Raw genomic sequence first — 26072 nt, forward strand, 5'->3', positions numbered from 1 at the left:
CAATTTGCCCTGGAACACTCTGTTCCCTCAGTACCTTTGGCATCAGAGATTGAGATCTGTGGGTTAAACGGGGAACCATTGTCCCAGGGTAAAATTACCTCCTGCACCAGCCAAATTCCTTTGTTTATTGGAGCCACACACTCTGAAAAATTGTCTTTTTATGTGACTGTCTGTTCTTTTGCCCCATTGGTTTTGGGGTTACCCTGGTTAAGGGCCCATAACCCTCAATTTGACTGGGTCTCTGGGGAGATTCTTAGTAGGGGTAGTGATTGTTTCAGGAGTTGCTTGAGCCTTCCAGTCAGGCTCTCGCAGCTAAGTTTGCCAGGATTGCCAGGATGTTATGCAGATTTTGCGGATGTGTTCTCCAAAAAAGTTGCGGAGGTACTACCTCCCCATCGCCCCTATGACTGTGCCATTGATTTGTTGCCGGATGCTAAGCTTACCAAGAGCAGGTTGTACTCCCTGTCACGTCCTGAGACTCAGGCTATGGCAGAGTACATTCAGGAGAACTTGGCTAAGGGATTTATCAGACCCTCACAGTCCCCAGTTGGGTCGGGGTTCTTTTTCGTGGGTAAAAAGGACGGTTCGTTGTGACCCTGCATCGACTTCAGGGAATTGAACCGTATCACGATTAAAAACTCGTACCCACTGCCTCTCATTTCGGTTTTGTTTGACCAGCTTCGTACTGCCACCATTTTTTCCAAGATTGACCTACGCGGTGCTTACAATCTAATCCGAATAAGAGAGGGGGATGAATGGAAGACTGCCTTTAATACCCACTCAGGGCATTATGAATATTTGGTGATGCCTTTTGGGCTCTCTAATGCCCCGGCAGTCTTCCAGGAATTCATGAACGATGTGCTCAGGGAATATTTGGATAGATTCTTAGTTGTTTATCTAGATGACATCCTAATCTTCTCTCATTCCCTGGAGGAACATCGGAAGCATGTACGCTTAGTCCTCCAGAAACTCAGAGACCACCAGCTTGGGGCGAAGCTGGAGAAGTGCGAGTTTGAAGTCCAGCAAATCGCATTTCTAGGGTATATTATCTCCTCAGAAGGTTTCCAAATGGAGGGTTCTAAGGTACAGGCAGTCCTGGATTGGGTGCAGCCCACTAGTTTGAAGGCGCTTCAGCGTTTTCTGGGCTTTGCGAATTTTTATAGACGGTTTATCGCTGGATTTTCGTCTATAGTGGCCCCCTTGGTGGCACTCACTAAGAAAGGGGTGGATGTTGCTCACTGGTCTTGTGAGGCCAAAGCGGCCTTTGCCCGTCTCAAAAGGGCATTCGTCTCGGCCAAGGTGCTGCGACACCCAGATCCAGAGCGTCCTTTTGTGGTAGAAGTGGATGCCTCTGAGATAGGTATTGGGGCAGTGCTCTCTCAGATGGGGGTGTCTGATAATCGCCTTCATCCCTGTGCTTACTTTTCCCGTAAATTTTCATCTGCCGAGATGAATTGTGATGTGGGTAACCGGGAATTGTTGGCTATAAAGGATGCACTCGGGGAGTGGAGACACTGGCTTGAGGGGGCTAAGTTTGTGGTCTCAATTCTCACCGACCATAAGAATCTGGCATATTTAGAGTCAGCGAAGCGGCTCAATGCCAGAGAGGCACGATGGGCTTTGTTTTTTGCTCGCTTTAATTTTTTGATAACATATCGCCCTGGGTCAAAAAACATCAAGGCTGATGCGCTCTCGCGGAGTTTTGCTCCAGTTCAAGAGACCACCGAGGAGCCATTGCCCATTGTGTCCCCATCATGTATTAAAGTGGGCATTACCTAGGACCTCTTATCATTAGTCCTTAGAGCACAGGAGCAGGCTCCTCCAGACCTTCCGGTAGGTCTCTTGTTTGTGCCTCCTAGGTTAAGACAGCGAGTGTTCCTGGAATTCCATGCCAAGAGGTCGGCAGGGCATCCGGGTATTGCCAGAACTCGGGAGTTGCTGTCTAGGGCGGTGTGGTGGCCCTCGGTGGCTAGGGATGTGGATCAGTGGGTTCGGGCATGTGACGTTTGTGCCCGAAATAAAACTCCTAGAGGGGTTCCTGTCGGACCATTACATCCACTCTCTATTCCGTCTAAGCCATGGACCCACATTTCCATGGATTTTGTGGTGGACTTGCCCAAATCCTCGGAGATGACAGCCATTTGGGTTGTCGTTGACAGGTTTTCGAAGATGGCGCATTTCGTTCCACTGGTTGGGTTGCCATCGGCCAGACGCCTGTCTGAGTTATTTATGCAGCATGTTGTGCGCCTCCACGGGTTGCCACTTGATGTGGTCTCTGACCGCGGATCCCAGTTTGTGGCCAAATTCTGGAGGGCATTTTGTTCTGATCTCCAGATTTCTGTGAGCTTGTCGTCAGGCTACCATCCACAGTCTAATGGGCAGACTGAGAGGGTGAACCAGTCTTTGGAGCAGTTCCTCAGGTGTTATGTCTCCAAGTGTCATACTGACTGGGTTGCTCATCTGTCCATGGCAGAGTTTGCCTATAACAACGCGGCTCACTCTGCTACAGGGATCTCTCCCTTCCTTTGTGTGTATGGGCATCATCCTAAGGCCAATTCTTTTGACCCCCTGGATTCCACGTCTGGTGGTTCCTCTGTTGTTTCGGTCCTTAGGGGTATTTGGAGGAAAGTGAAGAAAGCCCTTGTGTCTGTGTCATTAGTGACCAAAAGGGTTTTTGATAAGCGGAGAAGACCCTGCAGCTTCAAATTAGGAGACTTCGTCTGGTTGTCCACCAAGAATTTGAAGTTGAGACAGCCATCTCATAAGTTTGGCCCCCGGTACATCGGCCCTTATAAGATCACCAGGGTTATCAATCCGGTGGCATTTCAGTTAGATCTGCCCCGTTCATTGGGTATCAATAAAACATTTCATTGTTCCCTTTTAAAACCGGCGGTTAGTAATCCTTCTTCCAGTGGAAGACCTTCTCCTCTTCTGATACGGGGTCAGAGGGAGTTTGTGGTTGAAAGGGTTCTTGACTCCAAGATGGTTCGGGGTCGGCTGTCATTTTTGGTGCACTGGAAGGGGTATGGCCCGGAGGAGCGGTCGTGGGTGCGCAGTTGTGATCTTCATGCCCCCAGACTGATACGCTCTTTCTTCTCGCAGTTCCCCGATAAACCTGGTGGTAGGGGTTCTTTGACCCCTCGTCAGAGGGGGGGTACTGTTAGGATCTCCTGCTCTGTGCTGCCACGTCGCCATGGCAACCGGGAGGCAAGTGTTAGCGAAGTAACCTGAGCGCAGCTGATACTCCGGTCCGGGTTTTTACTGTGTAGTGGTTACAGGCTCTGTGCATGGCAGGGAATCCGGCGCTGGTTTTGTGCTCACAGTCTGTGAGGTCTGAGTGGGGCGTGGACAGCACCTGCTATATAAACCATCCTCTCAGGCTAGGCAAATGCTGCTGAATCTTTGTTTGTTAGTCAGTTCCAGAGAGTTAGCTAGTACTGTGTGACTTTGTATTTACTTGTTGCTTACTGCGAATAGGCCTTGGGATTCGGTACTTCATTCTGCCAATCCGGACCTAGCAGTAAGACTGGAGTCAGTTGTTTGACCTGCTGGGGTTCTTTTGCTATTCTGTGAACCCAGCAGGTTTGCGGCTATACTCTCAGACCTGCTTGCTTAATCCTCCCTCACTGTGCAGGGCGTCCAGGTGTCAGTTTAGTGGCAGTAAGCTGAACCTGTGCCCTGCAAGTGGGGGTTAGGTTTGTGGATACTCTCCTTGTGTCTATATTTCTATCTCTGACCAAGGAGTTTATTCCCACACCCGTTGGTAACCCTTTGGGGTTTTTTCTGTTGCTCTTAGCAACATCATTTCAGGTGCTCCACATGTTAAATCACTACACATCGCTTCATTGTCCGCTCTCTTCCATCTGAGCATTCCTGACACTAGGGAGACACCCAATTCCTGAGCCTTTGGGCTTCTCCGTTCACTTTGTGTTTATTAGTTATTTCATCACCTCCTGTGTATGTTATGTTATACTGTCTGTGAGTTCGTTTGCTTCGCTTCCCTCTCTGTTCATACACCGGTATACTCCTGTTAGCACTGGTGTGCGTAACATATTCAGCAGCCCTACTCCTGTTGAAATTTTGTTGGAATATGGAGCATACCCCTCAAAATACTTTGCAACAGGTGGTCGATCAGGTGCAGGTCCTGACTCGACAATTTAATGAGATGTCCATAAAAATGAACACCCCGCAGGCCGCTAGCGGAGCTCCCGCAGCAGCAGCGGCAAGTTCAGGGGTTAAGGAGCCGAAATTAAATCTCCCGGATCGTTTTTCTGGAGATTGCTCGCAGTTCTTTTGTTTCAAGGAGAGCTGTAAGCTATATTTCAGGCTTAGGCCCCAGTCTTCTGGGTTGGAGATTCAGCGGGTGGGCATGGTGATTTCCTTGCTACAAGGAGACCCACTGGTCTGGGCATATGGGTTACAGCCTGACTGTCTGTCGCTTAAAAGTGTTGATGTTTTTTTTACGGCACTGGGCATTTTGTATGATGACCCTGACAAGATGGCTTCAGCCGAGGCTCAGATTACGGTTCTTAAGCAAGGGCGACGGCCAGCTGAAGTTTATAGTACGGAGTTTCGGAGGTTGGCTCATGATACCCAGTGGAATGACCCAGCCCTGAGAAACCAGTACCGAAGGGGCCTTTCTGACCAGATAAAGGACCAACTGGTACAATATCCCTCGCCTGATAGCTTAGATCAGCTCATGCAGTTATCCATCCGGGTGGATAGACGGCTGAGAGAGCGTAGGCTTGAAAGGGAGACCGCAGTTTCCTTTTTTCCCAAGGGAACCTCAGACTCTGAGGAATATTCCGAGGAGCCTATGCAGATTGGGGCTACCCGCCTCTCCTCGCGTGAGAAGACGCGGAGGAGACAGCAGGGTTTGTGTTTGTACTGTGGGAATAAAGGTCATGTTGTAGTATCATGCCCAGAAAAACCGGAAAACTTCAGGGCCTGAGGGTGATGGGAAATATCCTGTCAGGCCAGAAGTCAGAATTTCCTAAAAAGACTTTTCTCATTCAGGTGACTTTGGAGATCCTCGGTCAAACTGTCAAGACTGAGTCCTTTGTTGACAGTGGGGCTGATGGGGTTTTCATGGACCGTCAATTTGCCCTGGAACACTCTGTTCCCTCAGTACCTTTGGCATCAGAGATTGAGATCTGTGGGTTAAACGGGGAACCATTGTCCCAGGGTAAAATTACCTCCTGCACCAGCCAAATTCCTTTGTTTATTGGAGCCACACACTCTGAAAAATTGTCTTTTTATGTGACTGTCTGTTCTTTTGCCCCATTGGTTTTGGGGTTACCCTGGTTAAGGGCCCATAACCCTCAATTTGACTGGGTCTCTGGGGAGATTCTTAGTAGGGGTAGTGATTGTTTCAGGAGTTGCTTGAGCCTTCCAGTCAGGCTCTCGCAGCTAAGTTTGCCAGGATTGATAGGATGTTATGCAGATTTTGCGGATGTGTTCTCCAAAAAAGTTGCGGAGGTACTACCTCCCCATCGCCCCTATGACTGTGCCATTGATTTGTTGCCGGATGCTAAGCTTACCAAGAGCAGGTTGTACTCCCTGTCACGTCCTGAGACTCAGGCTATGGCAGAGTACATTCAGGAGAACTTGGCTAAGGGATTTATCAGACCCTCACAGTCCCCAGTTGGGTCGGGGTTCTTTTTCGTGGGTAAAAAGGACGGTTCGTTGTGACCCTGCATCGACTTCAGGGAATTGAACCGTATCACGATTAAAAACTCGTACCCACTGCCTCTCATTTCGGTTTTGTTTGACCAGCTTCGTACTGCCACCATTTTTTCCAAGATTGACCTACGCGGTGCTTACAATCTAATCCGAATAAGAGAGGGGGATGAATGGAAGACTGCCTTTAATACCCACTCAGGGCATTATGAATATTTGGTGATGCCTTTTGGGCTCTCTAATGCCCCGGCAGTCTTCCAGGAATTCATGAACGATGTGCTCAGGGAATATTTGGATAGATTCTTAGTTGTTTATCTAGATGACATCCTAATCTTCTCTCATTCCCTGGAGGAACATCGGAAGCATGTACGCTTAGTCCTCCAGAAACTCAGAGACCACCAGCTTGGGGCGAAGCTGGAGAAGTGCGAGTTTGAAGTCCAGCAAATCGCATTTCTAGGGTATATTATCTCCTCAGAAGGTTTCCAAATGGAGGGTTCTAAGGTACAGGCAGTCCTGGATTGGGTGCAGCCCACTAGTTTGAAGGCGCTTCAGCGTTTTCTGGGCTTTGCGAATTTTTATAGACGGTTTATCGCTGGATTTTCGTCTATAGTGGCCCCCTTGGTGGCACTCACTAAGAAAGGGGTGGATGTTGCTCACTGGTCTTGTGAGGCCAAAGCGGCCTTTGCCCGTCTCAAAAGGGCATTCGTCTCGGCCAAGGTGCTGCGACACCCAGATCCAGAGCGTCCTTTTGTGGTAGAAGTGGATGCCTCTGAGATAGGTATTGGGGCAGTGCTCTCTCAGATGGGGGTGTCTGATAATCGCCTTCATCCCTGTGCTTACTTTTCCCGTAAATTTTCATCTGCCGAGATGAATTGTGATGTGGGTAACCGGGAATTGTTGGCTATAAAGGATGCACTCGGGGAGTGGAGACACTGGCTTGAGGGGGCTAAGTTTGTGGTCTCAATTCTCACCGACCATAAGAATCTGGCATATTTAGAGTCAGCGAAGCGGCTCAATGCCAGAGAGGCACGATGGGCTTTGTTTTTTGCTCGCTTTAATTTTTTGATAACATATCGCCCTGGGTCAAAAAACATCAAGGCTGATGCGCTCTCGCGGAGTTTTGCTCCAGTTCAAGAGACCACCGAGGAGCCATTGCCCATTGTGTCCCCATCATGTATTAAAGTGGGCATTACCTAGGACCTCTTATCATTAGTCCTTAGAGCACAGGAGCAGGCTCCTCCAGACCTTCCGGTAGGTCTCTTGTTTGTGCCTCCTAGGTTAAGACAGCGAGTGTTCCTGGAATTCCATGCCAAGAGGTCGGCAGGGCATCCGGGTATTGCCAGAACTCGGGAGTTGCTGTCTAGGGCGGTGTGGTGGCCCTCGGTGGCTAGGGATGTGGATCAGTGGGTTCGGGCATGTGACGTTTGTGCCCGAAATAAAACTCCTAGAGGGGTTCCTGTCGGACCATTACATCCACTCTCTATTCCGTCTAAGCCATGGACCCACATTTCCATGGATTTTGTGGTGGACTTGCCCAAATCCTCGGAGATGACAGCCATTTGGGTTGTCGTTGACAGGTTTTCGAAGATGGCGCATTTCGTTCCACTGGTTGGGTTGCCATCGGCCAGACGCCTGTCTGAGTTATTTATGCAGCATGTTGTGCGCCTCCACGGGTTGCCACTTGATGTGGTCTCTGACCGCGGATCCCAGTTTGTGGCCAAATTCTGGAGGGCATTTTGTTCTGATCTCCAGATTTCTGTGAGCTTGTCGTCAGGCTACCATCCACAGTCTAATGGGCAGACTGAGAGGGTGAACCAGTCTTTGGAGCAGTTCCTCAGGTGTTATGTCTCCAAGTGTCATACTGACTGGGTTGCTCATCTGTCCATGGCAGAGTTTGCCTATAACAACGCGGCTCACTCTGCTACAGGGATCTCTCCCTTCCTTTGTGTGTATGGGCATCATCCTAAGGCCAATTCTTTTGACCCCCTGGATTCCACGTCTGGTGGTTCCTCTGTTGTTTCGGTCCTTAGGGGTATTTGGAGGAAAGTGAAGAAAGCCCTTGTGTCTGTGTCATTAGTGACCAAAAGGGTTTTTGATAAGCGGAGAAGACCCTGCAGCTTCAAATTAGGAGACTTCGTCTGGTTGCCCACCAAGAATTTGAAGTTGAGACAGCCATCTCATAAGTTTGGCCCCCAGTACATCGGCCCTTATAAGATCACCAGGGTTATCAATCCGGTGGCATTTCAGTTAGATCTGCCCCGTTCATTGGGTATCAATAAAACATTTCATTGTTCCCTTTTAAAACCGGCGGTTAGTAATCCTTCTTCCAGTGGAAGACCTTCTCCTCTTCTGATACGGGGTCAGAGGGAGTTTGTGGTTGAAAGGGTTCTTGACTCCAAGATGGTTCGGGGTCGGCTGTCATTTTTGGTGCACTGGAAGGGGTATGGCCCGGAGGAGCGGTCGTGGGTGCGCAGTTGTGATCTTCATGCCCCCAGACTGATACGCTCTTTCTTCTCGCAGTTCCCCGATAAACCCGGTGGTAGGGGTTCTTTGACCCCTCATCAGAGGGGGGGTACTGTTAGGATCTCCTGCTCTGTGCTGCCACGTCGCCATGGCAACCGGGAGGCAAGTGTTAGCGAAGTAACCTGAGCGCAGCTGATACTCCGGTCCGGGTTTTTACTGTGTAGTGGTTACAGGCTCTGTGCACGGCAGGGAATCCGGCGCTGGTTTTGTGCTCACAGTCTGTGAGGTCTGAGTGGGGCGTGGACAGCACCTGTTATATAAACCATCCTCTCAGGCTAGGCAAATGCTGCTGAATCTTTGTTTGTTAGTCAGTTCCAGAGAGTTAGCTAGTACTGTGTGACTTTGTATTTACTTGTTGCTTACTGCGAATAGGCCTTGGGATTCGGTACTTCATTCTGCCAATCCGGACCTAGCAGTAAGACTGGAGTCAGTTGTTTGACCTGCTGGGGTTCTTTTGCTATTCTGTAAACCCAGCAGGTTTGCGGCTGTACTCTCAGACCTGCTTGCTTAATCCTCCCTCACTGTGCTGGGCGTCCAGGTGTCAGTTTAGTGGCAGTAAGCTGAACCTGTGCCCTGCAAGTGGGGGTTAGGTTTGTGGATACTCTCCTTGTGTCTATATTTCTATCTCTGACCAAGGAGTTTATTCCCACACCCGTTGGTAACCCTTTGGGGTTTTTTCTGTTGCTCTTAGCAACATCATTTCAGGTGCTCCACATGTTAAATCACTACACATCGCTTCATTGTCCGCTCTCTTCCATCTGAGCATTCCTGACACTAGGGAGACACCCAATTCCTGAGCCTTTGGGCTTCTCCGTTCACTTTGTGTTTATTAGTTATTTCATCACCTCCTGTGTATGTTATGTTATACTGTCTGTGAGTTCGTTTGCTTCGCTTCCCTCTCTGTTCATACACCGGTATACTCCTGTTAGCACTGGTGTGCGTAACATATTCAGCAGCCCTACTCCTGTTGAAATTTTGTTGGAATATGGAGCATACCCCTCAAAATACTTTGCAACAGGTGGTCGATCAGGTGCAGGTCCTGACTCGACAATTTAATGAGATGTCCATAAAAATGAACACCCCGCAGGCCGCTAGCGGAGCTCCCGCAGCAGCAGCGGCAAGTTCAGGGGTTAAGGAGCCGAAATTAAATCTCCCGGATCGTTTTTCTGGAGATTGCTCGCAGTTCTTTTGTTTCAAGGAGAGCTGTAAGCTATATTTCAGGCTTAGGCCCCAGTCTTCTGGGTTGGAGATTCAGCGGGTGGGCATGGTGATTTCCTTGCTACAAGGAGACCCACTGGTCTGGGCATATGGGTTACAGCCTGACTGTCTGTCGCTTAAAAGTGTTGATGTTTTTTTTACGGCACTGGGCATTTTGTATGATGACCCTGACAAGATGGCTTCAGCCGAGGCTCAGATTACGGTTCTTAAGCAAGGGCGACGGCCAGCTGAAGTTTATAGTACGGAGTTTCGGAGGTTGGCTCATGATACCCAGTGGAATGACCCAGCCCTGAGAAACCAGTACCGAAGGGGCCTTTCTGACCAGATAAAGGACCAACTGGTACAATATCCCTCGCCTGATAGCTTAGATCAGCTCATGCAGTTATCCATCCGGGTGGATAGACGGCTGAGAGAGCGTAGGCTTGAAAGGGAGACCGCAGTTTCCTTTTTTCCCAAGGGAACCTCAGACTCTGAGGAATATTCCGAGGAGCCTATGCAGATTGGGGCTACCCGCCTCTCCTCGCGTGAGAAGACGCGGAGGAGACAGCAGGGTTTGTGTTTGTACTGTGGGAATAAAGGTCATGTTGTAGTATCATGCCCAGAAAAACCGGAAAACTTCAGGGCCTGAGGGTGATGGGAAATATCCTGTCAGGCCAGAAGTCAGAATTTCCTAAAAAGACTTTTCTCATTCAGGTGACTTTGGAGATCCTCGGTCAAACTGTCAAGACTGAGTCCTTTGTTGACAGTGGGGCTGATGGGGTTTTCATGGACCGTCAATTCGCCCTGGAACACTCTGTTCCCTCAGTACCTTTGGCATCAGAGATTGAGATCTGTGGGTTAAACGGGGAACCATTGTCCCAGGGTAAAATTACCTCCTGCACCAGCCAAATTCCTTTGTTTATTGGAGCCACACACTCTGAAAAATTGTCTTTTTATGTGACTGTCTGTTCTTTTGCCCCATTGGTTTTGGGGTTACCCTGGTTAAGGGCCCATAACCCTCAATTTGACTGGGTCTCTGGGGAGATTCTTAGTAGGGGTAGTGATTGTTTCAGGAGTTGCTTGAGCCTTCCAGTCAGGCTCTCGCAGCTAAGTTTGCCAGGATTGCCAGGATGTTATGCAGATTTTGCGGATGTGTTCTCCAAAAAAGTTGCGGAGGTACTACCTCCCCATCGCCCCTATGACTGTGCCATTGATTTGTTGCCGGATGCTAAGCTTACCAAGAGCAGGTTGTACTCCCTGTCACGTCCTGAGACTCAGGCTATGGCAGAGTACATTCAGGAGAACTTGGCTAAGGGATTTATCAGACCCTCACAGTCCCCAGTTGGGTCGGGGTTCTTTTTCGTGGGTAAAAAGGACGGTTCGTTGTGACCCTGCATCGACTTCAGGGAATTGAACCGTATCACGATTAAAAACTCGTACCCACTGCCTCTCATTTCGGTTTTGTTTGACCAGCTTCGTACTGCCACCATTTTTTCCAAGATTGACCTACGCGGTGCTTACAATCTAATCCGAATAAGAGAGGGGGATGAATGGAAGACTGCCTTTAATACCCACTCAGGGCATTATGAATATTTGGTGATGCCTTTTGGGCTCTCTAATGCCCCGGCAGTCTTCCAGGAATTCATGAACGATGTGCTCAGGGAATATTTGGATAGATTCTTAGTTGTTTATCTAGATGACATCCTAATCTTCTCTCATTCCCTGGAGGAACATCGGAAGCATGTACGCTTAGTCCTCCAGAAACTCAGAGACCACCAGCTTGGGGCGAAGCTGGAGAAGTGCGAGTTTGAAGTCCAGCAAATCGCATTTCTAGGGTATATTATCTCCTCAGAAGGTTTCCAAATGGAGGGTTCTAAGGTACAGGCAGTCCTGGATTGGGTGCAGCCCACTAGTTTGAAGGCGCTTCAGCGTTTTCTGGGCTTTGCGAATTTTTATAGACGGTTTATCGCTGGATTTTCGTCTATAGTGGCCCCCTTGGTGGCACTCACTAAGAAAGGGGTGGATGTTGCTCACTGGTCTTGTGAGGCCAAAGCGGCCTTTGCCCGTCTCAAAAGGGCATTCGTCTCGGCCAAGGTGCTGCGACACCCAGATCCAGAGCGTCCTTTTGTGGTAGAAGTGGATGCCTCTGAGATAGGTATTGGGGCAGTGCTCTCTCAGATGGGGGTGTCTGATAATCGCCTTCATCCCTGTGCTTACTTTTCCCGTAAATTTTCATCTGCCGAGATGAATTGTGATGTGGGTAACCGGGAATTGTTGGCTATAAAGGATGCACTCGGGGAGTGGAGACACTGGCTTGAGGGGGCTAAGTTTGTGGTCTCAATTCTCACCGACCATAAGAATCTGGCATATTTAGAGTCAGCGAAGCGGCTCAATGCCAGAGAGGCACGATGGGCTTTGTTTTTTGCTCGCTTTAATTTTTTGATAACATATCGCCCTGGGTCAAAAAACATCAAGGCTGATGCGCTCTCGCGGAGTTTTGCTCCAGTTCAAGAGACCACCGAGGAGCCATTGCCCATTGTGTCCCCATCATGTATTAAAGTGGGCATTACCTAGGACCTCTTATCATTAGTCCTTAGAGCACAGGAGCAGGCTCCTCCAGACCTTCCGGTAGGTCTCTTGTTTGTGCCTCCTAGGTTAAGACAGCGAGTGTTCCTGGAATTCCATGCCAAGAGGTCGGCAGGGCATCCGGGTATTGCCAGAACTCGGGAGTTGCTGTCTAGGGCGGTGTGGTGGCCCTCGGTGGCTAGGGATGTGGATCAGTGGGTTCGGGCATGTGACGTTTGTGCCCGAAATAAAACTCCTAGAGGGGTTCCTGTCGGACCATTACATCCACTCTCTATTCCGTCTAAGCCATGGACCCACATTTCCATGGATTTTGTGGTGGACTTGCCCAAATCCTCGGAGATGACAGCCATTTGGGTTGTCGTTGACAGGTTTTCGAAGATGGCGCATTTCGTTCCACTGGTTGGGTTGCCATCGGCCAGACGCCTGTCTGAGTTATTTATGCAGCATGTTGTGCGCCTCCACGGGTTGCCACTTGATGTGGTCTCTGACCGCGGATCCCAGTTTGTGGCCAAATTCTGGAGGGCATTTTGTTCTGATCTCCAGATTTCTGTGAGCTTGTCGTCAGGCTACCATCCACAGTCTAATGGGCAGACTGAGAGGGTGAACCAGTCTTTGGAGCAGTTCCTCAGGTGTTATGTCTCCAAGTGTCATACTGACTGGGTTGCTCATCTGTCCATGGCAGAGTTTGCCTATAACAACGCGGCTCACTCTGCTACAGGGATCTCTCCCTTCCTTTGTGTGTATGGGCATCATCCTAAGGCCAATTCTTTTGACCCCCTGGATTCCACGTCTGGTGGTTCCTCTGTTGTTTCGGTCCTTAGGGGTATTTGGAGGAAAGTGAAGAAAGCCCTTGTGTCTGTGTCATTAGTGACCAAAAGGGTTTTTGATAAGCGGAGAAGACCCTGCAGCTTCAAATTAGGAGACTTCGTCTGGTTGTCCACCAAGAATTTGAAGTTGAGACAGCCATCTCATAAGTTTGGCCCCCAGTACATCGGCCCTTATAAGATCACCAGGGTTATCAATCCGGTGGCATTTCAGTTAGATCTGCCCCGTTCATTGGGTATCAATAAAACATTTCATTGTTCCCTTTTAAAACCGGCGGTTAGTAATCCTTCTTCCAGTGGAAGACCTTCTCCTCTTCTGATACGGGGTCAGAGGGAGTTTGTGGTTGAAAGGGTTCTTGACTCCAAGATGGTTCGGGGTCGGCTGTCATTTTTGGTGCACTGGAAGGGGTATGGCCCGGAGGAGCGGTCGTGGGTGCGCAGTTGTGATCTTCATGCCCCCAGACTGATACGCTCTTTCTTCTCGCAGTTCCCCGATAAACCCGGTGGTAGGGGTTCTTTGACCCCTCATCAGAGGGGGGGTACTGTTAGGATCTCCTGCTCTGTGCTGCCACGTCGCCATGGCAACCGGGAGGCAAGTGTTAGCGAAGTAACCTGAGCGCAGCTGATACTCCGGTCCGGGTTTTTACTGTGTAGTGGTTACAGGCTCTGTGCACGGCAGGGAATCCGGCGCTGGTTTTGTGCTCACAGTCTGTGAGGTCTGAGTGGGGCGTGGACAGCACCTGTTATATAAACCATCCTCTCAGGCTAGGCAAATGCTGCTGAATCTTTGTTTGTTAGTCAGTTCCAGAGAGTTAGCTAGTACTGTGTGACTTTGTATTTACTTGTTGCTTACTGCGAATAGGCCTTGGGATTCGGTACTTCATTCTGCCAATCCGGACCTAGCAGTAAGACTGGAGTCAGTTGTTTGACCTGCTGGGGTTCTTTTGCTATTCTGTAAACCCAGCAGGTTTGCGGCTGTACTCTCAGACCTGCTTGCTTAATCCTCCCTCACTGTGCTGGGCGTCCAGGTGTCAGTTTAGTGGCAGTAAGCTGAACCTGTGCCCTGCAAGTGGGGGTTAGGATTGTGGATACTCTCCTTGTGTCTATATTTCTATCTCTGACCAAGGAGTTTATTCCCACACCCGTTGGTAACCCTTTGGGGTTTTTTCTGTTGCTCTTAGCAACATCATTTCAGGTGCTCCACATGTTAAATCACTACACATCGCTTCATTGTCCGCTCTATTCCATCTGAGCATTCCTGACACTAGGGAGACACCCAATTCCTGAGCCTTTGGGCTTCTCCGTTCACTATGTGTTTATTAGTTATTCCATCACCTCCTGTCTATGTTATGTTATACTGTCTGTGAGTTCGTTTGCTTCGCTTCCCTCTCTGTTCATACACCGGTATACTCCTGTTAGCACTGGTGTGCGTAACACGCTGGCGCAGGAGCAGAGTTAATATGAGCGGTGGATGCCTTGGTTATATCTATGTGCAGGCAGGGAGTCGTGAGTGGGACCTGTCTGCTGTGTGTGCTCTACTATACCCACAGAGGTGGCGGACAGACATGCATCCAGAATTGACTACATTTCCTGGCCTGCTTCAGTACTGGTGAGAAGAGTCACTGCCTCTACTAACTGCCTCTCTCTCTCCTCTCTGCCTCTCTCTTTCCTCTCTACCATCTGTCCCCTCTATCTGTTGCCTCTCTTTCCTCTCCCATTTCTCCTCTATCTCTCTCTTTATCTCTCCCATTCTCTCTCTTATCTCTCTCCCCTTTTTCTGTACCTCTAATGTTGATGAGTGGTACTTAATTTTTTATTTTATGTTATTGTATTTATTTTATTTTTTTTGGGGGGGATGGGGGAATTATTGTCTTGGCCTGGGTGCTTTTGGCCCTGATGTGGTACATAAATAACGTTGTAAGAGCCACTGGTTCAGGGATCAGTTTGAATTAATCAATTCTCTGTAGAGAGCTGCTTAATATGTTGGTACTTAAAATAAATGATAATAACATAAACTGAGTGCCTAATTGATTAAGAATGTATGTATTTGTTAAGTACAATCATAGGCATATCGGGGTGCGGCGGTCACCCAGGCTCATGCCACCCATGTTGTTTAGAAGATTTTTTTTCTTTGATTTTTATTACAGGTGCACAGCTGCTGCCATTTTGCATTTATTATTTTTATCAGCTCTGCCTCCAGCTTTGTGGGTTGTCAGGCTGGCCCAGGGGGCAGGGTGCCATCTGCTCACTGGGCTGGTACTATGTTGGTGATAGTTCCCCCCACATCTGCATGGCTTTGTACATGGCTGGCTGTGGAGGCAGGCACTGGCAGACAGGAATAGATGCCCGAATCTCCAGCCACCCTGTGCTAGCCTATAGCTCTATAGAGCAGCCAGGCAGCACCGCCCCCTGAGTTCCTGTGTACCTGGCCTCTCAGCACTCGGTAGCCGCACACACACAATTGTGGCATTAATACTGTATGTCACGTCAGGGCCATTCACCACAGCAGGGGAAACAGCCAACTTAAGGCAAGAATGTAATTGTTCTCATGCTGAAGAAAGGCAGGAGGGGGCAGTGCTGTCAGATGATTATTAAAGGGGGGTTTCTCTGAGATGATTATGGAAGGGGGGTGCTGTGTAGTGATTACTGAAGGGAGAGAGTGCATGGGGGATGCTGGAAACAGACCCACCACACAGACACTCACCCTGTCACCCACCACACATGTCCAGCAGTCTCTGTCACCCGCCACACCTGTCCCTAATGACTATCTCACCCTGTCACCCACCGCACCTTTCCTCCAGACTCTTTCACTCTGTCACCCACCAGACATGGCCCACATACACTCTCACCGTGTCACCTGCCACACCTATCCCTGCAGACTCTTTCACCTTGTCACCCTCCACATCTGTCCCTGCACCCTCTCTCACCCAATCACCTGCCACTTCTGTCCCTGCAGGCTCTCTCTCACTCTGTCACCTGCCACACCTGTCACTGCAGCCTCTCTCACCCTGTCATCCATAACCACTGTCCCTGCACACTCCTTCCTGGGTGCCGGATCTTAGCGGGTGCAAAACTTTCAGTCAGCTCCCTCAGCCAGTTGCAATCAGTCACCGCTGTGTGGAATCCGTACTTGCTGCTTTGCCAGCATCAAAGATTTTGAAATTGATTATGCTGTCTGCAGAGCTGATTATCATGACGTGAGCCTTCCTGATCCCGGGGCAGCAGCTGCTGTATACAGTATCTCACTGACACTGCCAGCCTGCTGAAAGCGCACAACAGCAGCAGAGCCCACATTCCAGCAGTCTCATCTCCTACAGCCTTAAACCATGTAGGTGTAGTGCTTTTAATATGGGCTTTCTACCTGCTAAACTGTCTGTACCTGTAGCTGTGCTTGCAGCACTCAAGGGGTTAAATGTGTCTGCATTTGCATAATCTCTAGTGCAGCACACAGTCCTCCAGCTGCTTATTAGGGTCTTTAGATGGCTCTATCTCGGGTTTCCATGGTGACAGGTCTCCGGGATGACGAGTTTCACACATGACATGGTCACGTCATCTCTCAGCGCCTCAGCCGCCGTGCGGGTGTTGCTGCTATTCACAATGGTGGGGATATAAGGTGAGTACATTGTTTGTTCTTGTTTATCCTGACGACAATTTGCATAAAACTGAAACGTTGATACCTGCAAGTGGTGCTGTTGGAAGTTTCATATACCTGAGTGCCGCACACCTGTTAGATTGTTTATTCCCTCTGGAACGTGAGGGCACCGGGGACCACTACTTGGTATAATCTGGAGGGCCAAGCCACATTATATATATATATATATATATATATATATATATATAAGCAATGGCCCTCACGTTCCAGAGGGAATAAACAATCTAACAGGTCTGCGGCACTCAGGTATATGAAACTTCAAACAGCACCACTTGCAGGTATCAACATTTCAATTTTATGCAAATTGTCAACATATATATATATATATGCATTGGGTACGGGAACCCAGCCACCAGTAAGACGGCAGGGGGACAAGTGCAACAAAGCCCCTTGCGGGCTCGCTGTGCTCGCCACAGGTTCTATTCCCACTCTATGGGTGAAGTGGACACCCACGACTGGGAATAGCCCTCGGCCCCCTGTGTGCTGACTGCTGGGATCCTGACCGCCAGGATAGTAACTACATCCCTGTGTATATATATAAATATATATATATATATATATATATATATATACACATACACACACCTCTTTTCTGTGCCGATCACACTGTCATCAAGTGGGTGCAAGGGGGTGAGTTGGGACTGGAAAGGGGAGCAGTCACGGTTAATTGTTAAACTGCCCCCAGTTAAACAGAAGTCTAGATCCGCCCCTGTACTGCAGAGTGCCTGCAAGCATTGCTACTGTGTAACATAAGATGCATAAGAAATACCAATGTGTGGTATAATGTGCTATAGAGGGCATTACTGCTGTGTGGCATACTACGAATCAGGGGCTCTATCATGTGATATAACGTGTGTCATAATTTCTTTTATTTGTTATTATATTTATTATCATTATTTTTTATTTTATTGTTATTTATATATATTTTTACTTTATTTGTTTATTTATCATTTTTTTTGTTTTTTGGGGGGGCGCAAATTACTACCTTGCCCCGGGTGATGAAAATCCTAGTTTCAGCCCTGCCTAGAGTTGGGGGTTCCCCTGCTTGTTATATTAAATGTATGGAGATCTAAAATGATTTATGCACTATTTTTTATATTCTTTTATTGGTTGATCATTGGTTTTAAGAATATCGGCCCTCATTCCGAGTTGTTCGCTCGCTAGCTGCTTTTAGCAGCATTGCAAACGCTAGGCCGCCGCCCTCTGGGAGTGTATCTTAACTTTGCAGAATAGCGAACGAAAGATTAGCAGAACTGCTACTAAATTATTCCTTGCAGTTTCTGAGTAGCTCCAGACCTACTCCTAGATTGCGATCTGCTCGGTCCGTTTAGTTCCTGATTTGACGTCACAAACACGCCCTGCGTTCGGACAGCCACTCCCCCGTTTCTCCAGCCACTCCTGCGTTTTTGCCTGACACGCCTGCGTTTTTTAGCACACTCCCGGAGAACGCTCAGTTACCACCCAGAAACGCCCCTTTCCTGTCAATCACTCACCGATCAGCAGTGCGACTAAAAAGCGTCGCACGAACAACAGCAAAACTGCTAAGTTTTTAGTTAAATAACTAAGCGCATGCGCGCTGCGTACCTTGCGCATGCGCAATTTGCAACAAATAGCACCATAGCGAAAATCAGCAACGAGCAAACATCTCGGAATGACCACCATCAAGAGGTGGAGAAATATCCTGAAAATACTATTTTTATAACCTAATTGTGCATACCTAATTAAGTAAGAGCAATGCCATAAGCATTAAACACCCTATCCTTCCTAAACTAAGTACACAATCTCTTTATCTGAAATGGTTACATTGTGTATCTGGCACTCTGGGGGCATTTGTGTATCTGGCACTGTGGGGCAATGTGTATAGTTACATAGTTACATAGTTACATAGTATCTAAGGTTGAAAAAAGACAATTGTCCATCGGGTTCAACCTATTTGTGGTCTCCTATGCACGATTATTTTGTATAAAATTTTGACTGAAGTAGATACTGCCATTACGTTTTACCCCTCTTTTTTATTATAACCATAGTGCGTGACTATGCCCTGTAACCCTGGATATCCTTATCCATTAGGAATTTATCTAACCCATTCTTAAAGGTGTTGACTGAGTCGGCCATTACAACTTCCTCAGGCAGGGAATTCCAAACACGTATCGTCCTTACCGTAAAAAAGCCTTTACGTCGTATTGTGCGGAATCTCCTCTCCTCTAACCTGAGCGAGTGTCCACGAGTTCTCTGTGTTGACCTAACCAAAAACAGGTCCTGTGCAAGATCTGTATATTGCCCCTTATATATTTGTAAATGTTGATCATGTCCCCTCTTAATCTCCTCTTTTCCAGTGTAAACATGCCTAGTCTTGCAAGCCTTTCCTCGTATTCCAGCGTACCTGGCACTCTGGGGGCATTTGTGTATCTGGCACTGTGGGGCAATGTGTATCTGGCACTTTGAGGCAATGTATATCTGGCACTCTGGGGGCATTTGTGCATCTGGCACAGTGAGGCAATGTGTATCTGGCACTGTGGGACAATGTATATCTGGCTCTGTGGGGCAATGTATATCTGGCACTGTGGGGCAATGTATATCTGGCACTCTGGGGGCATTTGTGTATCTGGCACTGTGGGGCAATGTGTATCTGGCATGTTGGGGGCATTTGTGTATCTAGCACCGTGGGGCAATGTGTATCTGGCACTGTGAGGCATGTATATCTGGCACTGTGAGGCAATGTATATCTGGCACTCTGGGGGCATTTGTGTATCTGGCACAGTGAGGCAATGTGCATTTGGCACTGTGGGGCAATGTATATCTGGCACTCTGGGGACATTTGTGTATCTGGCACTGTGGGGCAATGTATATCTGGCACTGTGGGGCAACGTGTATCTGGCACTATTGGGGTCATATGTGTATCTGCCCCTCCGCAATATGTGTATCACGTCCACATTTTCATTGACCACGCCCCATGTGGCATTTGGCCACACCCATTTTTTGGCACGCGCACACAGTACTTGTAAGGCATTTTTTCTACTTGCACCACTGCTGACGTCACATACCCTGCACAGAAATAATATAAATGTATTTGGTCCCCAGCCTTCACTGATTCAGTGGCCATTTAGCCCAGAATTCCTCTTGCTCACATCCATTTATCTTTTCCAGTGGCTCTACTCCTGCTATTCGTGTCATCCAGTGGCGGAACTAGCGAGCAGTGGGCCCAGGTGCGACAAAATGCTTTGGGCCCCCCCCTATCCCATCCAAGTCCACCCCCTCACCCCTGGAGAGGATCTGGTGAGGGGGACCTGCTCAGGGCCAGAGAGATGGATACCTAGCAACAGTGCCGTAACTAGACATTTTAGTACTGTGTGCAAGAAATGGCATCGGAGCCCCACCCCTGCATGTGAAACAGGGGCAGTGCTCGTCGTAGGCGCGCGCAAAAATACATAGTGGCGTGGCTTCGTGTGGCCACAAAATAATACCAATTCATAAAACGGTGCACAGTAGTCTCCATTATTCAAATTACGACGCACAGTAGCACCACTACACCAGGTAGAGACCCTTTTACACCTTATGGCGGACAGATTCCTCTTTTTACACATTACGGCAGACAGCGTCCACTTTTTACACATTATGGCAGACAACGTCCCCCTTTTTACACATTATGGCAGACAGCGTGCCCTTGTTACACATTACGTCAGACAGCGTCCCCCTTTTTACACATTACGGCAGGCAGATTCCTCCTTTTTACACATAACGGCAGACAGCGTGCCCTTGTTACACATATCGGCAGATAACGTGCCCTTGTTACACATAGCGGCAGACAGCGTACACTTTTTACACATAACGGCAGATAGCGTGCCCTTGTTAAACATAGCGGCAGACAGCGTACACTTTTTACACATATCGGCAGACAGCGTGCCCTTTTTACACATAACGGCAGACAGCGTCCCCTTTTTACACATTACGGCAGACAGCGTGCCCTTGTTACACATTACGGCAGACAGCGTCCGCCTTTTTACACATTACGGCAGGCAGATTCCCCCTTTTTACACATTGCGGCAGGCAGATTCCCCCTTTTTACACATCACGTCAGGCAGAGTCCCCCTTTTTACACATTACAGCAAAGATTCCCCCTTTTTACACATTACATCAGGCAGATTCCCCCTTTTTACACATTACGGCAGGCAGATTCCCCCTTTTTACACATTGCAGCAGGCAGATTCCCCCTTTTTACACATTGCGGCAGGCAGATTCCCCCTTTTTACACATTGCGGCAGACAGATTCCCCCTTTTTACACATTGCGGCAGACAGTAGAAAGAAAGAAAGAAAGAAAGAAAGAAAGAAAGAAAGAAAGAAAGAAAGAAAGAAAGAAAGAAAGAAAGAAAGAAAGAAAGAAAGAAAGAAAGAAAGAAGAGACTTATACTTACCCTCTCCGCTGGCTCAGGCTCCTCGGTGCAGCTTCTGACGATTCCCGGGCAGGAGAGAAGGAGGAGGAGGGAGGTGGAGGAGGGAGCCGCAGCAGCGCTGTGTTATTGGTTGAGGCGCTGCTGCTGCTGCCCCTCTGCTTCACTATAAGCTGTTCTCGGAAGACAGCCTATAGTGAAGCAGAGGGGCAGCAGCAGCAGCGCCTCAACCAGTAACAAAGCACTGCTGCGGCTCCCTCCACCACCTCCCTCCTCCTCCTTCCCCCGTACCGCTGCTCCTCTCCTCTCTGGGTGGCTGGGCGCTGCGGGCAGCGGTTGCCCGCAGCGCACAGCGGCATGTAATGAGTCAGTTTGACTCATTAATGCTTTGGGCCCCTGGCAGAGGCGGGCCCCAGTGCAACGCACTGGTTGCACTGGCGGTAGTTCCGCCTCTGGTGTCATCGCTATTGCAGACAGGATCTACTCTTCGCTGATTACTCCCACCCTTACTTCTCAGCTGTATTCTGTAGTGAGAATTGTGGTGCTAATTGTTATATGTGCTCTGTTTATGTCTTGGTTACTGTAATGTTATGCAATGTTCTTTGTACCCCATACTGTCCTACTGTTGCCTTATGTACGGTGCTGCGGGTCACTTATAATAATAATAATAATAATAATAATAATATGACACAGTTTGTTGAAGACTCAATGTTATTTGCTTTTTTTTGCTTTACTTACAAATCGCAATCAGGCCCTATTGTATGTACACATAACCACATGCATTAAGCTATATCCAACATACAAATAAAACGTATGATTTCCCTATCTAAAAATGTATCAATTATGTTGCAATACTATAATGTAATACTGTACTACATAGAACATGTAATATGTTATTAATCATTTATACAAAACATGAGCATGGAAAATGGTTTAAAACACTGTAAATATTGCACTGCACTCTGATATGCAGCTGGTTTTGAAGTGAACTTTAAAATACTGCTGCTGAGTAGTCACAGAGCAATATTCCAGTGACATGTGACTTCAAATGGGAATACTGAATGTGTTGTCCTGTGTTAGCTGCTTGAGCATGTTTTACTAATATGCACCTGCAGGAACCCACATTATGGTATTAATGACTGTATGTCTCCCTACTCACCCACATCCGGATCAGTCCATCTGCTTCTTTACACTGGGTAGTCAGGCCAAAGCAGTAGCAGCTGCTGCAACCAAGTGGATTCCCTACGTGAAGTCCAAAAGTGCTGGGCTTGCATCTGTCACAATGGACTCCTTCCACATTTATCTGCAAGAGAGACATCTCATGTATAAGTGGTGTTAAACTGATATCTTTAGTTTGGGTAACATCAGGGAGTGTATGTTCTAAGGATTAAATTTATGTGGAGAAATATCTGAAACCTGGTGCATGGCACCACATAATTTGTTTCCATTGTACAGATATCAGCATAACAATGCACAGTGTAATGAAACCATAAACACAAAGGGATAATTAGGATGATATCCAAATGAATTACAATGTAACAATTTCATCAGAGAAACTGCTATTTTATTGCTTCTTCTACTGTAGGATTAGTACAGTTAAATGTAAAAAGAATCATATGCTCACCACATATGGTTGAATTAGCTGTGAAAAAGCTCTGTATTACATAGTTACTTGTTCAAGTCTCCTGGAAAAAGGAGCTTGCAGCTGCTGTAAGTGGCTTTCTTCCACTCTCATGGCAATATAACTAGTGTAATACTAGACAGCACACCACCACAATCTGTAAACTGGTACTCAGAATACACATTAGCTGCATCATCATCATCATCATCATCATCATCATCTACTACATATAGTTTAGCTTTCCTCTATGTTTTTGATCTGAGGTCATAGGGCGTCTAAATTAGTTATACTTACTACATACATTACAATCTGATTGGAATGGATGATTAAAATCTGGATATGTGGACAATTAGGCTATGCACATGGATGGCTAAATTGCAGAGATCAAATGAAATGACTGTGACCACAATGTGATTATAGTGCAATGAAAGTTAGCTGCACATATTGTAATGTAGAGTATGTAGTGGGCAGGGGAACAGGTAAAATGTCTACTGAAAATTTCCCACATGATCCGATGTTTCAATCTCATTTTCCAACCTTGCCAAATCAAAATGGCCTACAATAGAGCCATATACTGTATAGTATATTTTTTTGTTCAATTAGGTGGAAATACAGGTTGAGTCTCCCTTATCCGAAATGCTTGGGACCAGAGGTATTTTGGATATGGGATTTTTCCGTATTTTGGAATAATTGCATACCATAATGAGATATCATGGCGATGGGACATAAGTCTAAGCACAGAATGCATTTATGTTACATATACACCTTATACACACAGCCTGAAGGTCATTTTAGCCAATATATTTTTTATAACTTTGTGCATTAAACAAAGTGTGTCTACAGTCACACAATTCATTTATGTTTCATATACACCTTATACACACAGCCTAAAGGTCATTTAATACAATATTTTTAATAACTTTGTGTATTAAACAAAGTTTGTGTACATTGAGCCATCAGAAAACAAAGGTTTCAATATCTCACTCTCACTCAGAAAAGTCCGTATTTCGGAATATTTGGATATGGGATACTCAACCTGTAATAAATGAATAAACTAAAACCTCAGTATGTAAACAACTTAAATTCTTGGTGTACCGGCCAATAACTTAGTTTATATACAAACAATGCAATCTGGGCTGGATTAAGGGACACTTGGGCCTGGGGTAGAAAATGTTCAAGGTCTTATGTTAAGAAGGGGAGGAGCTATGATTATGCATACACAGAGGGACAGAGGTAACTGGGTGTGTATGTTGGTGAGTGTGGTTATGTATGCATGCTTTTTTGGGGGGTGGGGGTGGGGGGGAGCCAGAGGACTGGCTAGCCTCCATGGAGCTATGAAACACTGTAGCAAATATTGTTTCCAGGTCAAGCTGCCTAGGGTAGCAATAAAGTTAGGTCTATTGAAAATTTCTTCAATAAATGTTTAACTACACAACTTTATATATCTAAATATGATTTTAACCCATAGTGAATTGTTTAGCAACATGATATTTTAAACTGCTTAACTATATAGAAACATGGCAGAGATATTAAAGGGAGGTACAAAGACTGAAATAGTATTAAAAGGGACAATTTTATCAGTATACAACTTAAGCTAAATAAGCGCATGTTGTTTTATGCAATTTTGCTAGGCTGTTGTTTAAAGTTGAAAGAGATTTGTACATTCATTGGAACAACATAAACAGCATTGGATGTTCTGTGATTTCCATTTATCATAATAATCAGAATGAAGGCAGCTGCCTTATCACAATGTAACAGACAGTTGTGAGATAGAATCTCCCCACTCTGGGTGACATTACACTTCAAACCTGACAGATTCCACTATTCATTGTTATCCATATACTGTACATGTTTCCTCTTATATTACATGTCTTATCACATTGCAATAATTTCCATTCTGCTGGTGAGTCAGAAACGCTGCATGCACTAATTTTAATATATTAAACGTATAACTAAACAATTCTTACATAATGTACATCTGTTACATGGTAATACTTGTTGCAAGTAAGTCAATGAGAAGTCTGTGTACATTAAGGAGAATGCTTGAAATGAATACTCAAATTAATATAATAATATTTGAAACTTCTTATAAAGCGATGGCCAACATATAGTGGCTGCTTAGAGTTGCATGCTGTAGGCCTGCATCTTTGGCTGCATTTTGTATTAGTAAATAAAGAGTTAGAGTTGGCCCTACAGCTGGTGCAAAAGATCCATAAGAAATCAGCTTTGTGTATGGTTCCCAAACTTTTTTGTATTACGGTGGCCTAGAGCATCAGCATTTTTTTCATGGCACCTCTAAGATAAAAGTGTACAATTGCTATATTTGGGGAAAAAAAGGGCCTTATAGAGAGTCAGGTTTAAATACATTTTCAGTCCCAAAATTGTCATTTTGTGCACGGCATCCTTTTGTTTTTCTCTCATATCTGGCTTGAGACTTGTTGTTACTAGGGGACTGGAATGGGCATGAACTTGCAGAAAGTGGGCATACGTGGAGCACAGTAAGGGCATGTTTCAGGTATTTAGTCAAAAGTTAAAACAAACATGGCTGCCGAAAAAGTCGCTAAAATAGCCTTCTGAAGTTGTCTGAACAGTGTCAGCTCTGATTCTGATGTACTGTAAGTGTAAAATTTGATAGTGATAACTGTGAAGATACTAATGATAACTGTGTCAAAATATTATTTTGCAATGTCCCTTTTGTGGCCACAGCTATATAAGTCACAGCAGCAGTGGCTACCCCAAACTACAGCTCACATGATACCTTGAGGGCAGTTAAGTAGGTGGGCGCATGCAGAACAAGACGCATGCGCCATTGCCATGCAGCAGATGACAATAAAGGAGGGGGGTGGGTGGGGTAAATCTGCAAATGGAAAAAGGAGTCCTGAAAGGGAGGAACCACCACCATGTAGCCTAATGAGAGGCTAGTTTCTAATAGCCCAAGAGGGAGTGCCCAATAGCCCACAAGCCAGTGGAGGAGGAAAAATTATAAAGACCAGATTTAAGTGCTGGACTAAGAGAGAGCTATTAAGTGTTGCAAGGATAAACAAAGAGTGCACTATCAATAAGCTGCTGGTAGAGGGTTTGTCAGTACCAAAAATCTGACTAGCATAAAACTAAATAAATATGTAGAACCAGCACTTGAGGTAGCTGTTTATCAAATAATCATAATATGGATGGCTTATATTAAAAGTAATACAAAATTACTGAAAATTATTAAAGAACATCTCTAAAATGCATGTAGTTCATGTGTGAGCAATTAAACAGTGTAACTGTTGGGTAGTCCAATTGATACATTTTAGGATTTACTTAGATCTCAGTCCAAATATATAAGTCCAGTATTTCATTGGGTGTCCGTTGCCCAGGTAAACGTGCTAAGCTTGCTGCCACATTGTGTCCTCCAACTCCAGGATCCCTTTGGACTATACTGTACCTTTGCAGTGCATTTTGGTACCTGGTAAATACTTGATGGATCCTACTATTTGCATGGACTTTGCAAAGGACTTATTGGATACCACATTTCCACCTTTCTAGCAACCACATTGCTGCTAAATACTGGACTTTATATATTTGGACTGAGGTCTAAGTAGTATGTATTTTTTGAACA

At 46.6% G+C, this 26072-nt stretch overlaps 1 protein-coding gene across 8 annotated transcripts in view; it reads right to left on the reverse strand.

Annotated features, from left to right (window-relative positions):
- LAMA2 (laminin subunit alpha 2) overlaps positions 1 to 26072 on the reverse strand; it is a 1276598-nt gene that overhangs the window by 462032 nt on the left and 788494 nt on the right. For all 8 annotated transcript variants that reach the window (XM_063917336.1, XM_063917337.1, XM_063917331.1 and 5 more), the window contains one exon: positions 22010 to 22153. In XM_063917336.1, coding sequence (XP_063773406.1) covers positions 22010 to 22153 — 144 coding nt within the window. The remainder of the gene's footprint in view (positions 1 to 22009; positions 22154 to 26072) is intronic.

The sequence above is a fragment of the Pseudophryne corroboree genome, chromosome 4 (genome assembly GCF_028390025.1).
Source record: "Pseudophryne corroboree isolate aPseCor3 chromosome 4, aPseCor3.hap2, whole genome shotgun sequence".
Lineage (NCBI taxonomy): Eukaryota > Metazoa > Chordata > Amphibia > Anura > Myobatrachidae > Pseudophryne > Pseudophryne corroboree.